The sequence below is a fragment of the Podarcis gaigeae genome (genome assembly GCF_964106915.1).
Source record: "Podarcis gaigeae genome assembly, chromosome: 8".
NCBI classification, from domain to species: Eukaryota; Metazoa; Chordata; class Lepidosauria; order Squamata; family Lacertidae; genus Podarcis; species Podarcis gaigeae.
In genome coordinates this window covers 20,625,056-20,638,002 of record NC_139684.1, presented here as the reverse complement: position 1 = coordinate 20,638,002, position 12,947 = coordinate 20,625,056, and the positions used below count along the sequence as shown (strand labels likewise).

The window sequence follows — 12,947 nt, the reverse complement described above, 5'->3', positions numbered from 1 at the left end:
TCATATTCAGCAACCTAATAACAACTCTAGGTTAATCTTTTTTATTATTAAAAAGCACCACACATCTGTATATCAGCTATATATTTTTGAAGGTTGTTCGTTCGCTGTGCATTTGCATCACTTTTAAGGTATCATAGCCAAATTTTTGCATGATGGTTCCTGAGATCAGGTTATTGTTTGTGTTTGGCTACACAAAATGGATGCCATTTTGAATCAAGATTGGGCACTGAACCTTTCAGAACCACTACTTTTAACCACTGATTTGAAAACTACCATGGGGTGTTTTTTTTGTTCCTTAGAATCCTGAGAAACTCTGAGTACGGGGCCGGTAGTGTGTGTGTGTGTGTGTGTGTGTGTGTGCGCGCGCGCGCGCGCGCTTATCTGTCTGTGTATATACTTTATTGCAAATATTTCTGAAAGAAAAAGGAAAGAAATGTCAGATCACATTAACAATCATGCATCAATCCTACTTAAAAAACCACATATATAAATGCAATGAGTCTGGATGTTGAAACAGATATCCAGACAGGATTGATGATTGTATACATTAAAATGGAGATAGGTAAGTAAGATCTCCAGACTGTTGAGTAATGGATGGTGAATGTTTATCCTTCCAACTGTGACATACTAGTCTTTGTCCCACCGCTACCCTCTTAATCTTCTGGAAATACTGAGTTTGAGGGAAACGGGCAAAGGGTAAGAGACCTGTGATTTGTGAGACCTCATAGATCCCCAGGAAGTCACTATCCTCTCTTGTTTCCAAAGTACAGGTTGTCAGTGCCACTGATTATGTAGCAAAAATGGTGCTGTCTGTGCAGGAGAGGGAGGCATTTGCAAGGCTAGGGAGAACCCCAAGGTTTGCAAGTGGATATGTCATCATGCTGTCATCATATCATCATAGCAACCAGTAGGCTATGTCAATAGCGTGACAACAGAATAGCAGGCAGGTGAACGAGCAAGCAGCATGGGCCGCAGGTGGCCTAGGAGAGCTGTTTCATGGGGGGGGGAGCTGCAGTTTGGACAGTGAGAACTGAGCATTCTTGGTGGGCATGGAATGCTGACTGACCAGGGGTGGAAAACGGTATGTGAGATGAAATGGAGTGGCTGAAATACTGAACAGCACCACTCCACATTTGCAACATGATATTGCGAGTTCCACATAGGAAGCTGGCTTATACTGACTCAGATCATTAGTCCATCTAGCTCAGTATTGTTTGCACTGACTGGCAGCGGCTCTCCAGAATTTCAGAGAGGGCCTCTGTCCCACCCCTAACCTGGAGGTAGTGGGGTTTGAACATGGCACCTTCTGCACTCAAAACAGGTGAAGTCCTGACCTTTGGTTGCACCGTCTGATCTTGACTTCTTTCACCCAGATTTGCTAGCAAGGAGGCTATCTAGGTAGCTGTCTGACACTGAGTTAGAACTTTGGTTCATCTACCTCAGTATTGTCTACCCTAACTTGGAGATGCCAAGGATTGAACCTGGGACCTTCTGCATGTAAAGGAAATATTCTGCCACTTAGCCACAGTTCATCCTTCTGTAGACTCTGGATACCTTCCATGTCTAGCTATTTCCTGGTGTCCCCCTCCCCACATCAAGTCGTATATAGATTTCTGAAATAGTTGTTCCCTGCTATCATAAATAATTGATTCTTGGTACCTATTTTTTATGTTTTATTGGAGTCATCGTAACAGTCTTCTGAATAATTTTAAAGCCATGTCTTAGTCTGTCTGACCCTAATAGCCCATCACTGAGGTGCATTTTCAAACCTAAGGAAGGTTGAACCGTAATTAAACATTGCTCCTTATTCGAATATGCCAGTGTAGTACCGGTAGGCAGCGAAGGAATTCTCATTTCGCTAGAGCTGCAAAGTTTGCGTGAAGCAAATTGGCACGGCGTAAGAATGGAGATTTCAGTCCAGGACTCACAAACAGATTTTTTTTTTCTTGTGTTGACCAGTTTCAGCACACCACAGGACGGTGAGAGAAGACTACAACGAGAAAGTAAGGATCTGGAGCCGCAGCCCGCTACGACAACAGAGAGAAAAGCTTGAACAAGGAGAAATCCGAAAGCCAGGTAACTTTTAAAGGCATAAATGTGTCTTCCTTGCACCAGGAAGGAATCCACCGAGCTAGGCGAAAGTATACGGCATTTTAAAATTATTTCTACTTAGTTATTATCCACCTTTCAACCTAAAGTCCCAGGGTGGCTTACAAGAATTAAAGCACAACATTAAAAATGTTTTTGTTTTCAAAAAACAAATTTGCAGTCATAAAAATAAGGTGGATCCTAAGAACATGCACCTCAGGTGTCCAAAGCCAGGGTAAAAAGGTGAGTGTTCAGCATCTGCTGGAAGCTGCATATTGAAGGGGCCAAACACACCTCTGTCGGCAGGGAGTTCTACAACTTGGAGACCGTAGGAAAGTTTCCACTCCATGTATATCATTTGAGCTCCGTGATTCAGTTTACTTGGCTTTTATTTAGTAAACAAAACACAAGGATGCCATGTTAAAATTATTTCCAAGTGTTTTCGTGTAGCTTAAAGCTAACAAACTGAAATACTGCATTAAAGATAGATAGATAGATAGATAGATAGATAGATAGATAGATAGATAGATAGATAGATAGATAGAGTGGTACCTCGGGTTAAGTACTTAATTCGTTCCGGAGGTCCATTCTTAACCTGAAACTGTTCTTAACCTGAAGCACCATTTTAGCTAATGGGGCCTCCTGCTGCCGCTGTGCTGACGCCGCACGATTTCTGTTCTCATCCTGAAGCAAAGTTCTTAACCCGAGGTAATATTTCCGGGTTAGCGGAGTCTGTAACCTGAAGCGTCTGTAACCCGAGGTACCACTGTAGATAGATAGGTAGATAGATCATCCTTCCAGGGCAACTCTGTGCATGTTGACTTGATTGGCCCACTTGGTGGCAGACATTTTCCTTGCATTCTTCACACCAGGGAGAGGGAGGGGAGATGTTGGCCCTTTGTTTGTTACTGGGGCTGATGGGAATTGGAGTCCAATGGCTTTTGGATGGTCATGGGGTTCCTCACCCCTGCTTTAGATTTTTAAGGCAGAAAAAAACCTGCAATATTGTACAAGTAGAATCCCTTAGTACCTTTGAAAATTGGGATTTCTCAACCCTGTTCCCAATGTTTTTAATTAAAAATAAAAAACAGTGAAAGAAGAAAAGCCAGAAGAGAGAGACCCCCTTTCTGATCTACAGGACATCAGTGACAGCGAAAGAAAAACCAGCTCAGCAGAAACATCCTCAGGTAACCACTGGGGTGTAAGAAATTCAGGGGTTCTTTAATGAGCCAATAGCAGTTAGCTTGAGAGTTGAGGTTGGGTTTTTTTGCATTTTTTCATCTTTGTGTTTGCTTTCTTCAGGGGAATCTGGATCCGGTTCGGAGGAGGAAGAGGAGGAGGAGGAAGAAGAAGAGGAGGAGGAGTCCAGCAGTGAAGAGTCAGAAGAAGAGGAAGAGGAGGAGGAAGAGGAGGAGGAGGAGACAGGAAGCAACTCTGAAGAAGTGACAGAGCAGTCAGCTGGTAAGTGTCTGTCTCTCACGCACACACACACAAACACACAGCAGCATTCGTGTTTCTACTGTGGTCTCTTTGGAAGAGTGAAATGTGTTTGTGTATGCACACACTTTCTGCCTCTCAGGGTTGGGGGAGCTGAGCAGAGGGGGTGGCTGTTGGGAAAACGCCTGGGAATGGCTGCCAACTTCCCAAGTCTTCAGGGTGTCTCTCTGGTGGTTCTCCCTGGCTGTAAATCTCCCTCAGTCCAGAGAGACCGGTAATAGGCGACCCTCCTCTCCTGAAAACAGCATGCCAGTCTTCTGGCATATCATAGCAGAAGAAAGACTCAATCGTAGTTCTAAAACTACTTTATTTACAGTCTATATACAGAGACTCCATCAGTACTTCTGTGCTCTCTGAACACTAGTACAGAAACTGCGACACACTCAGAAGTGAAACTAACTTCCAAAAGTACTCAGGAAGAGATAATACAGACTTCCTTTCTTACGCTCTCTCAAACACTAACATGATGTATCTTACCACTCACTGGTACAGCTGGAGCACCCACAGCACTGACTCAGACGCAGTTGTGCCCATGGGTCTAAAAATGTTGCCCACTCATGAAACCAGTCTTTTGCGGCCCTACCTAGAGATGCCATTGTTTGAATCTGGGACTTTTCCATGCTGTACTGCTGCTGTATCACTCAGCCATGGTCAATTTTAGTAGTGTTAATTCTTTTTAAGCAACCAGAAGAAGGCCATAATTCAGTGGCAGAGCATCCGCTCTGCAGGTGTAAGTCCCCAGGTTCAATCCCTGGCATCCCCAGGGCAGGGCTGGGAATGTTCCCTGTGTGAAACAAAAAAGAGCTGCAGCAGAAACATCCTTAATTGAACTTGGCATCAGCCTCTGCTCTAGAGGTTGCAGGATCTGGAGCTGAGCTTCAAAGGAAACCTGTGGAAGACTATGGTCCTTGAGACAGGTAAAGGTAAAGGGACCCCTGACCATTGGGTCCAGTCGTGGCCGACTCAGGGGTTGTGGTGCTCATCTCGCTTTATTGGCTGAGAGAGCCGGCATACAGCTTCTGGATCATGTGGCCAGCATGACTAAGCTGCTTCTGATTAACCAGAGCAGCACTCGGAAACACCATTTACCTTCCCGCCGAAGCGGTACCTATTTATCTACTTGTAGTTTGACGTGCTTTCGAACTGCTAGGTTGGCAGGAGCAGGGACCGAGCAAAGGAAGCTCACCCCGTCGCGGAGATTCGAACTGCTGACCTTCGGATCGGAAAGTCCTAGGCTCTGTGGTTTAACCCGCAGCACCACCCGCGTCCCCTATGGTCCTTGAGATAAGTCAGGTCTAAAGTTGTTAAGGGTTTTATAGGATGATGCTGCCACCAGCTCTTAAAAGTGCCTAAAAGTGATTAAAGGACCAGCAGTGCTTTACAGTGATTAAAGGACCAGCAAGATGGCGCCATCCCCTGCCCACAGAGGTATGAAAGCAATCAAGTTTGATTTTCTTCCTAGCCTGCCTCATTCTTTCCCCTTTTTTTTGCCTTGTAGAGGAGGTGAGCGAAGACGAAATGAGCGAAGAAGAAGAGCGGGAGAACGGAGACCACCTCCCAGTGGGTAAGAAGACAAATGGCGAAATGTGGCTCTATGTAATCTCTCTCTCTCTCCTTGTGCTTGTTGCATGACCTTGGTGATCCTCTGATGGTTTGGAGTCACCTCCTAAAAATACGGTTTGTGTACTAAGGCTTCCCCCCACCCACCCCAGGCTGGTTCTAAAGCAAGTATAGGGAACCTCAAATGCAGCCCCCAGTCCTCTCTGTCCCTTGAGACTCTTGCCAGGTCGCATCCTTCCCCATGCAACATCTTTTTAAAATTAACTTTGCTGCATTAAATGTGCATTCTGCAGCTGGCCTCCTTTCTGGTGTTTCACTTTGTAATCTTTAAGGTAATATTTTAGTTTGCTGTTAAATTACGTTGCTTTTGTATGTGTACTGTGAGATGTCTTACTTGCATGGGTATAGAAAGCTCTGGCTTTTGCATGACTTGAATGTATCTGTGATTCTTGCATTCCAGGGGTTTTGGACTAGGTGATCCTTGGGCTCCATTCCAGCCCTACAGTTCTATGATTCCAATGTAGCCTTTGTACAAAGGCAAGAGTCACAACTGTTGCTCTGCCCATTTTTTATTTAACTCGGGCTTCAGGCTGAAAAAACAGTTCTGCACTCCTGAACTGGAGCTTCCTCCTCCCTGACAGATACAAATATTTGGCAGCCGCTGAACATAGATCCTGGCCTGATTTGGGTGCAGGTTCTTGAAGGGCAAAAAGGCAGAGAAGCTTTACACAGTATATAATTTGACTTGTGGACCTTGCTGCCGCAAGACATGGTTAACAGGTGGATTCAGGAAGGATAGGTCTATCAAATAGCCATGAGAACCGTGTCTAATGTTAGTTCTACTTGCAGTAAGTTCATTGATTTCAGTGGATCTACAACTTAGATACAATCCATCATATTGAAATGAAGCCTCCACACCAGTGGTTCTCAACCCGTGGGTCCCCAGATGTTGTTGGACTACAACTCCCATCATCCCTGACCACTGGCCATGCTGGCTAGGAATGATGGAAGTTGTAGTCCAGCAATATCTCGGGACCCACAGGTTGAGAAACATTGCTCCACACTCAGAGGCAGTTTGTCTCCGAGTGCTGGAGGCAAGAGCAGGACGTTTCCTTCGCACACTCCTTTTGAACTTCAGGGGGCAGAGGATCCCCCAACATCCGCTTCCTGCCACAATTTGATTCTTACGTTTGAAGTTGCAGAGTCAAGGTTTGACCGGGATTCCGTGGGGAGTGAAGGAGAGGAAGAAGACGCTGGCGAGGGGACCCCGCAATCCAACACGATGACGGAGGGCGATTACCTTCCTGACTCACCTGTGTCATCACCTGTGGAGCTGAAGCAAGAGTTGCCCAAGTATCTACCCGCCCTTCAGGTTAGGGGGCTGCCATAGATCTCTGGCCTTCTTGGGGAGGGGCCAGGCGAAGCCAGTGGTGTCTTTTGCTGACCTCTGAATGAACAGAGGCTCCATGTACCCATCTGTCACAATGGCCCACTGGGATTGGGCGATCTAATCGAAAAATGCAGTCATTCTGCTCCTTCCCAGGCCCTGCTGCCACTGTGCTACCCAGGTTTAAGCCATGGTTCTTCTTAACATTATCTCCAAACCTGGGCTCATGGTTTGTCTTGCCCCAGACAAGCCATAGGCAAGGTTTGTTCTTGGTTTGCTGTGTGTGGTTTGTCTGGGAAAGAAGCATATACAGTGGTACCTCTGGTTACGTACTTAATTTGTTCCAGAAGTCCATTCTTAACCTGAAACTTTAACCTGAAGCACCACTTAAGCTAATGGGGCCTCCCGCTGCCGCTGCACTGCCGGAGCACAATTTCTGTTCTCATCCTGAAGCAAAGTTCTTAACCCAAGGTACTATTTCTGGGTTAGCGGAGTCTGTAACCTGAAGCGTATGTAACCTGAAGTGTATGTAACCCGAGGTACCACTGTTAGCCTGGTTCAGATGTGACCCTAAACAAAACCATAGCTTTGCTCTGGGTAAGTGCAGCAGCAGCAGGACCAGAGGGGAGGAGAACAGCACACATTTTTTTGCTAAGTGTATCTGCATACTTTCCCATTCACACTAAACCGTGGTTTGCCTTGTCACTGGATGCAAACTGGGTCTGCGAGAGCCTCAAAACAATACTCCACACCACAAATATATAGAGACCCAAACATATCCATATAGTTTCTATATTATAATAGTACAAATTAACATGACAAAATCCCACATGACCAAAAAAAACCCCACTCACCCCATCCTGCAACTATGGATCACATGTAACTAGCTTGTTTCAATTATGAGTCTTTCTCAAGCTCCTGCATACTCCTGCTATCAAATATTATTTCTAGTGTCTTATTTCCTTGGAGTTGGGGGTTGTTTTTTATCAGATTCCAGCTCAAACCAGAAATGAACACAGCTCCATTCAGGATAGTTGTATGATAGATGGCCCTGGCTCTTACACTGTGCTTTGAATAGAGCTTGAATTGGCTCTCTCCACCCCCCACCCCCCATTTCTTTTTTCTTTTAAAGTTTCTAGTGCCTATGAATGTGAAAAATAGGATTGGAATCACAGGACCTAAGAGGGGTTGTCTTGTGGCCCTGCGTGATTCCTTGCCCCTCCACCTGACTTCTAGAAGCAGAGTAATTTGAAAATTAGGAGAAATTGTGTACGTATGCAAATTTCATTCTCTCTCTAGGGCTGTCGTAGCGTTGAGGAATTTCAGTGTTTAAACCGGATTGAGGAGGGAACGTACGGAGTGGTGTACAGAGCAAAAGACAAAAAAACAGGTTGGTTGTTTCTTCAGCAATGGCACCGCTTAGAGACAACAGTAACGAAGCGGTGCATAAATGGTTGAAATAAGTAGGTAAGTTAATAATAATGATGCTAATTATAATGATAAATACTTTCCAGATGAGATTGTGGCGCTGAAGCGGCTGAAGATGGAGAAGGAGAAAGAAGGTTTCCCCATTACTTCTCTAAGGGAGATCAACACCATCTTGAAAGCCCAGCACCCAAATATCGTCACTGTCAGGGTAAGGCCACCAGCACTTGATCGCCTGTTGATGTGTTAACTGGGTGCCTTGTAATTGTCCAGGGTTATATTCTGCGGCTTCCCCCTTGTTCCAACAAAGCTGCAGCATACATACCATCCTTGCATGGAAGCCTGTATATGTAGCTCCGTATCACTTAAGCCTCTTTCCCCTCCACCCGCAAGACAAGGAGACATTGCCTTTTATGAAAATATAAGAAGAGGGTGGTGGATCAGGCCCCTGGCACCTCTAGTACAGCATCCTGTTCTCACAGTAGCCAGCTAGATGCCTGAATGGAAAGCTTCCAAGCAGAGGCTGGATAGATGGCCCATTGGCGTGAGCCAGTAAGGTGCTTCTTATGTTCTTAATTTAGCACTACATAGCTGGGATACATGGCTGATTTGTTTTTGAGACCTGAAAGAAAAGCAGGGCCTGAGCACATCAGAAATATTACTGCCTCCAGCCATGGAGGCAGAGCATAAGCCAATATGGCTAGCAGGTATTTTTAGCCCTTTCCTCTGTGAATGTGTCTAATAATATTTTAAAGCCATCCGAGTTGGTGGCCCTGCCTCCTGTGGCAGTGAATACCATAGTATTTACCAGGTGCTGTGTGAAGAAGTACTTTCTTTTATCTGTGCTGAATCTTCCAACATTCAGCTTCACTGGATAAGTTCTAGAAAGGAAGAAAAACATTTCTATCTAGCCTTTCCCTTGTGTTTAAGCACTTGGCTGCAGAGGCATCGCTAGGGCATTTAAAGCATGGTCCTGATTCCTCTCCTAAGTGCTTCTGGGTAGGTAATGAATTCAGGAGATAAGTAAATTGGTGTGTGTATCTCAGGCTACTGGCTAGGAGAGGGATTTGGAGAAATATTATTTCAAAGTGACCTTATTTAGAGGTCATTCAAAGGGTACTGAATGGGAGAAATTGAACTGGGTTTATTTGGAGCAGGATACATTGGGAAATTTGGGAGTAATTTGGAGTGATCTGGGGTGAGGAGCAAATTTATTTAGGGTGGTTTGGATGGGAAACTAGTTGGCTGGCCTCCAGTGACATTTTGATTAAAAAGAGTCCACACCTGTTACATATTACATGTTAGCATATGTTAGCATATGTTAATTTGTATCTGTGTGCTGATACCCCAGATCTTCCCAAGTATCTGGTTATGTCTCGGCTTGGCTGGTAGTCATAGTCTGCAAGGAATCCCATACACTTGAGTGAGATGTAAGTAAGTGCAAAGAATGGAGGAAGGAAATTATGAATTAAACCCTGCAGTCATCCAGTGGTATCTGTGGCCTTTAGGATCACTGGTGCATCTCATTTCGGTTTCCAGGAAATTGTCGTCGGCAGCAACATGGACAAGATATATATTGTAATGAATTACGTGGAGCACGATCTCAAGAGCCTCATGGAAACGATGAAACAGCCATTCTTGCCAGGTTTGTGGCGTTTCTCGAATTCTAAACACACTTGACATAAACTTAAGCTTACCAGGGTGACAAAGGCATGGGTGGGTCCTGACTTCTTTTGCCACCCCCTTAGGATCTCTGCTGTTGTATATTTCAGGGGAAGTGAAAACCTTGATGATTCAACTGTTGCGAGGGGTCAAGCATCTTCACGATAACTGGATTCTTCATCGAGACTTGAAAACCTCCAACCTGCTATTGAGCCACGCTGGCATCTTAAAAGTAAGAGCCAACTTTTTGAAGCTGTTGCAAGCAGTCAGATGTGTTCATGGCAGGCTCTCTGCAGAGTACATTTTGACCCATCCAGGGTTGTTGTTGTTGTTGTTTTTCCAAATGCAACGTAAAATCATAATTTATTTATTAAGCTGTATGCCCTTCCTTTCTATAAAACATTCACGGTGATTGTCCAAAGCTGCGAGAGAACCCAACCACCACCAGTGGGGTCTGGCTTCATTTGGTGACGCTGCAGAATTTTAGAGTTGATAGGGTATTTAGAGGTTTATCCAGCACACTCCCTGCTCCTAATAGGTATCTTGCCGCTACAGCATCCCTGGCAACAGGTTGTCCTATGCTCTGGTTATCTCTGGCTTGGACTACTGCAATGTGCTCTATGTGGGGCTACGTTTGAAGGTGACCTGGAAACTACAACTAATCCAGAATGCGGCAGCTAGACTGGTGACTGGGAGCAGCCGCCAAGACCATATAACACCGGTCTTGAAAGACTTACACTGGCTCCCAGTACGTTTTCGAGCACAATTCAAAGTGTTGGTGCTGACCTTTAAAGCAGTAAACAGCCTCGGCCCAGTATACCTGAAGGAGCATCTCCACCCCTTTTGTTCTGCCTGGACACAGGTCCAGCTCCGAGGGCCTTCTGGTGGTTCCCTCCCTGCGAGAAGTAAGGTTACATGGAACCAGGCAGAGGGCCTTCTTGGTAGTGGTGCCCTCCCTGTGGAATGCCCTCCCACCAGATGTCAAAAGAGAAAAATAACTACCAGACTTTTAGAAGACATCTAAAGGCAGCCCTGTTTAGGAAAGCTTTTAATGTTTAATAGGTTATTGCATTTTAGTGTTTTGTTGGAAGCCGCCCAGAGTGGCTGGGGAACCCCAGCCAGATGGGCGGGGTATAAATAATATATTATTATTATTATTATTATTATTATTATTATTATTATTATTATTATTGTCCAGCCTCTACTTGAACAACCCTCACCTTCAAAGAGCTGGCAAAATAGGGGCCTCTGATATTTCAGCAGAAAGAGTATTTCCCAATACTGGTTCCACCAATGTAAAAGCCCACCTCTCTATTACCAAACAGAGTGAGTGGACTTGCCGGGATGTGATCTTTATGAGATCCTGTGCTCAGACAGTTTGAGGGCTTTAAAGGCTTAGAAACGAGTGCCTTACTCAAACAGAAGCCAGGACAGTGATACAAAAAGCTCATGGCTTTCTAGGGGTATCGCGCTAACTGCTGCCGAAAACCATATACCGGTGTAGAATTTAGCTTGTGGTCCCATTTGTTCAGGCAGTTCTTACGCTATTCCATTTCTTTCTCACCAGGTTGGAGACTTTGGGCTGGCCCGAGAGTACGGATCGCCTCTGAAGCCGTATACCCCCGTCGTCGTGACATTGTGGTACAGGGCGCCTGAGCTGCTACTTGGAGCCAAGGTTTGTTACTTATAGCCTTTCCTGCCTGGGAGTTTCCAAAGGCAGCTATTTTTCATCATTCCTATTTTAACATTTATCTTGGCTGAATGTACCATGCAGCTGACAAGCGGCACTCGCTTGGTTGGTTTTCCTTATTAAGTTGAGTGACCTCAAAGTTTTATAAACCTCTATAATGTTCACCCTTGGCTATCTTTCCCCTGTATTTTAAAACAAAGCACAAATCTGGGACATTTGCATCTCCCTTCCCTCAAGATGATGAACCCACCCATATATTGCGGTGCGATGGGGGGGGGGGAATAAGTGGAGAAAATGGACGCTGCTTGACTCAAGTGCCAAATGATAACCTGCCATCGTAACTTACCGTATTTTTCGCTCTATAAGACGCACATTTTCCCCTCCCAAAATTAAGGGGAAATGTATGTGCGTCTTATGGAGCGAATGCGGGCTCCTTGGCTTCAGCGATAGCAACGCGAAGCCTCCAAAGCGCAGTGGGAGCACTCCCGCCGCTCCCCAGAGGCTTCAAAGATAGCCACTCGAAGCCTCCGGAGCGCAGCAGGAGCTCCCGCTGTGCTCTGGAGGCTTCGGGTTGCCTTCACTGAAGGGTAGGTGCCCCTTCAGCTAAGCGGGAGGAGAAATGGAAGGGGCTCTGTTTCTCCTGCCGCTTCGCTGAAGGGGCGCTGAACAGAGAGGGGGAGATTTTTTTTTTCTTGTTCTCCCCCTCTAAAACAAGGTGCGTCCTATGGTCGGGTGTGTCCTATAGAGCGAAAAATACAGTACCTTTTCAACCTCACCCACTCAGCAGCACAGTTTTGGAATTGTTGCCGTGGACTCTTCGCTCCCCATGCTGCAAAACGAAAACAAAAAACCCTTCCTTGTTCCAGAAATCTTTGCATGCCTCCTTGCCACACCATACTGACATGCCTTGACCAAGGCAGCCATGCTTGGCGGCCCACAAAATTAAGCAACTAACTTAATTTCTTATTCTCCTGCCTTCCAGGAATATTCCACAGCCGTCGACATGTGGTCTGTGGGTTGCATATTCGGAGAGCTGTTAACCCAGAAGCCGCTGTTTCCAGGGAAGTCAGATATTGACCAAATTAACAAAGTTTTCAAGGTAAAGCTTCACACAAACACACACACTGCCACTCATTATATATTTGCATAATGCCAAACTAAACAAAACAAAATAGGTGCTAGCTTTCTCTTTTCTGCTGCAAAGGCCCCCTAAAGAGATGTTGTTAATTCCCTGTTTTTCACTTGATGATATTCCGGCCCCCAGTGGGTCAAAAAAATAAGATGCTTGCTTTTTGATCCAATGTTCTTCCTTTGTTGCTAAGCAACTAGCTTGGCAGGCTATCAGTGTCTTGCTCTCCACCTGACATGGTCTGGATGGCACAGACATGCATTTAGTGACACACTAGGGAGCTGTAGGCAACTAGAAATTCCTTGTGGGTGAGCAAACCCTTCTAGTGGGGCCCCCCTCCCCCTTTGTTCATGTACTAACTGCAGAAGAAGGAAACTCTTTTTCTTTCTCCAACCTGCATAGAAAGCAGTGAGTCTTAATTTTTTTACTAGCTGAGCAGTGGCTTTTGGTACCCCATGGTAGATACTTTTAGGGTGTAAGGCAAGGAGCCCTAACAGTATTGTAGGGCT

General features: G+C 45.4%; 1 protein-coding gene across 8 annotated transcripts in view; it reads left to right on the top strand.

The window, feature by feature from the left end:
- Positions 1–12,947, top strand: part of CDK11B (cyclin dependent kinase 11B) — a 235,201-nt gene that overhangs the window by 10,939 nt on the left and 211,315 nt on the right. For 6 of the 8 annotated variants that reach the window (XR_014567421.1, XM_083752571.1, XM_083752576.1 and 3 more), the window contains 11 exons: positions 1,960–2,076; positions 3,180–3,275; positions 3,391–3,549; positions 5,084–5,149; positions 6,342–6,517; positions 7,832–7,922; positions 8,047–8,168; positions 9,497–9,602; positions 9,730–9,851; positions 11,187–11,294; positions 12,292–12,408. Coding sequence is in view for 7 of the 8 variants with exons in the window: in XM_083752571.1 (XP_083608697.1) it covers positions 1,960–2,076; positions 3,180–3,275; positions 3,391–3,549; positions 5,084–5,149; positions 6,342–6,517; positions 7,832–7,922; positions 8,047–8,168; positions 9,497–9,602; positions 9,730–9,851; positions 11,187–11,294; positions 12,292–12,408 (1,280 nt within the window). In the remaining variant the exon portion in view is untranslated. The remainder of the gene's footprint in view (positions 1–1,959; positions 2,077–3,179; positions 3,276–3,390; positions 3,550–5,083; positions 5,150–6,341; positions 6,518–7,831; positions 7,923–8,046; positions 8,169–9,496; positions 9,603–9,729; positions 9,852–11,186; positions 11,295–12,291; positions 12,409–12,947) is intronic. The other 2 variants (XM_083752574.1, XM_083752572.1) reach the window with 1 other exon arrangement.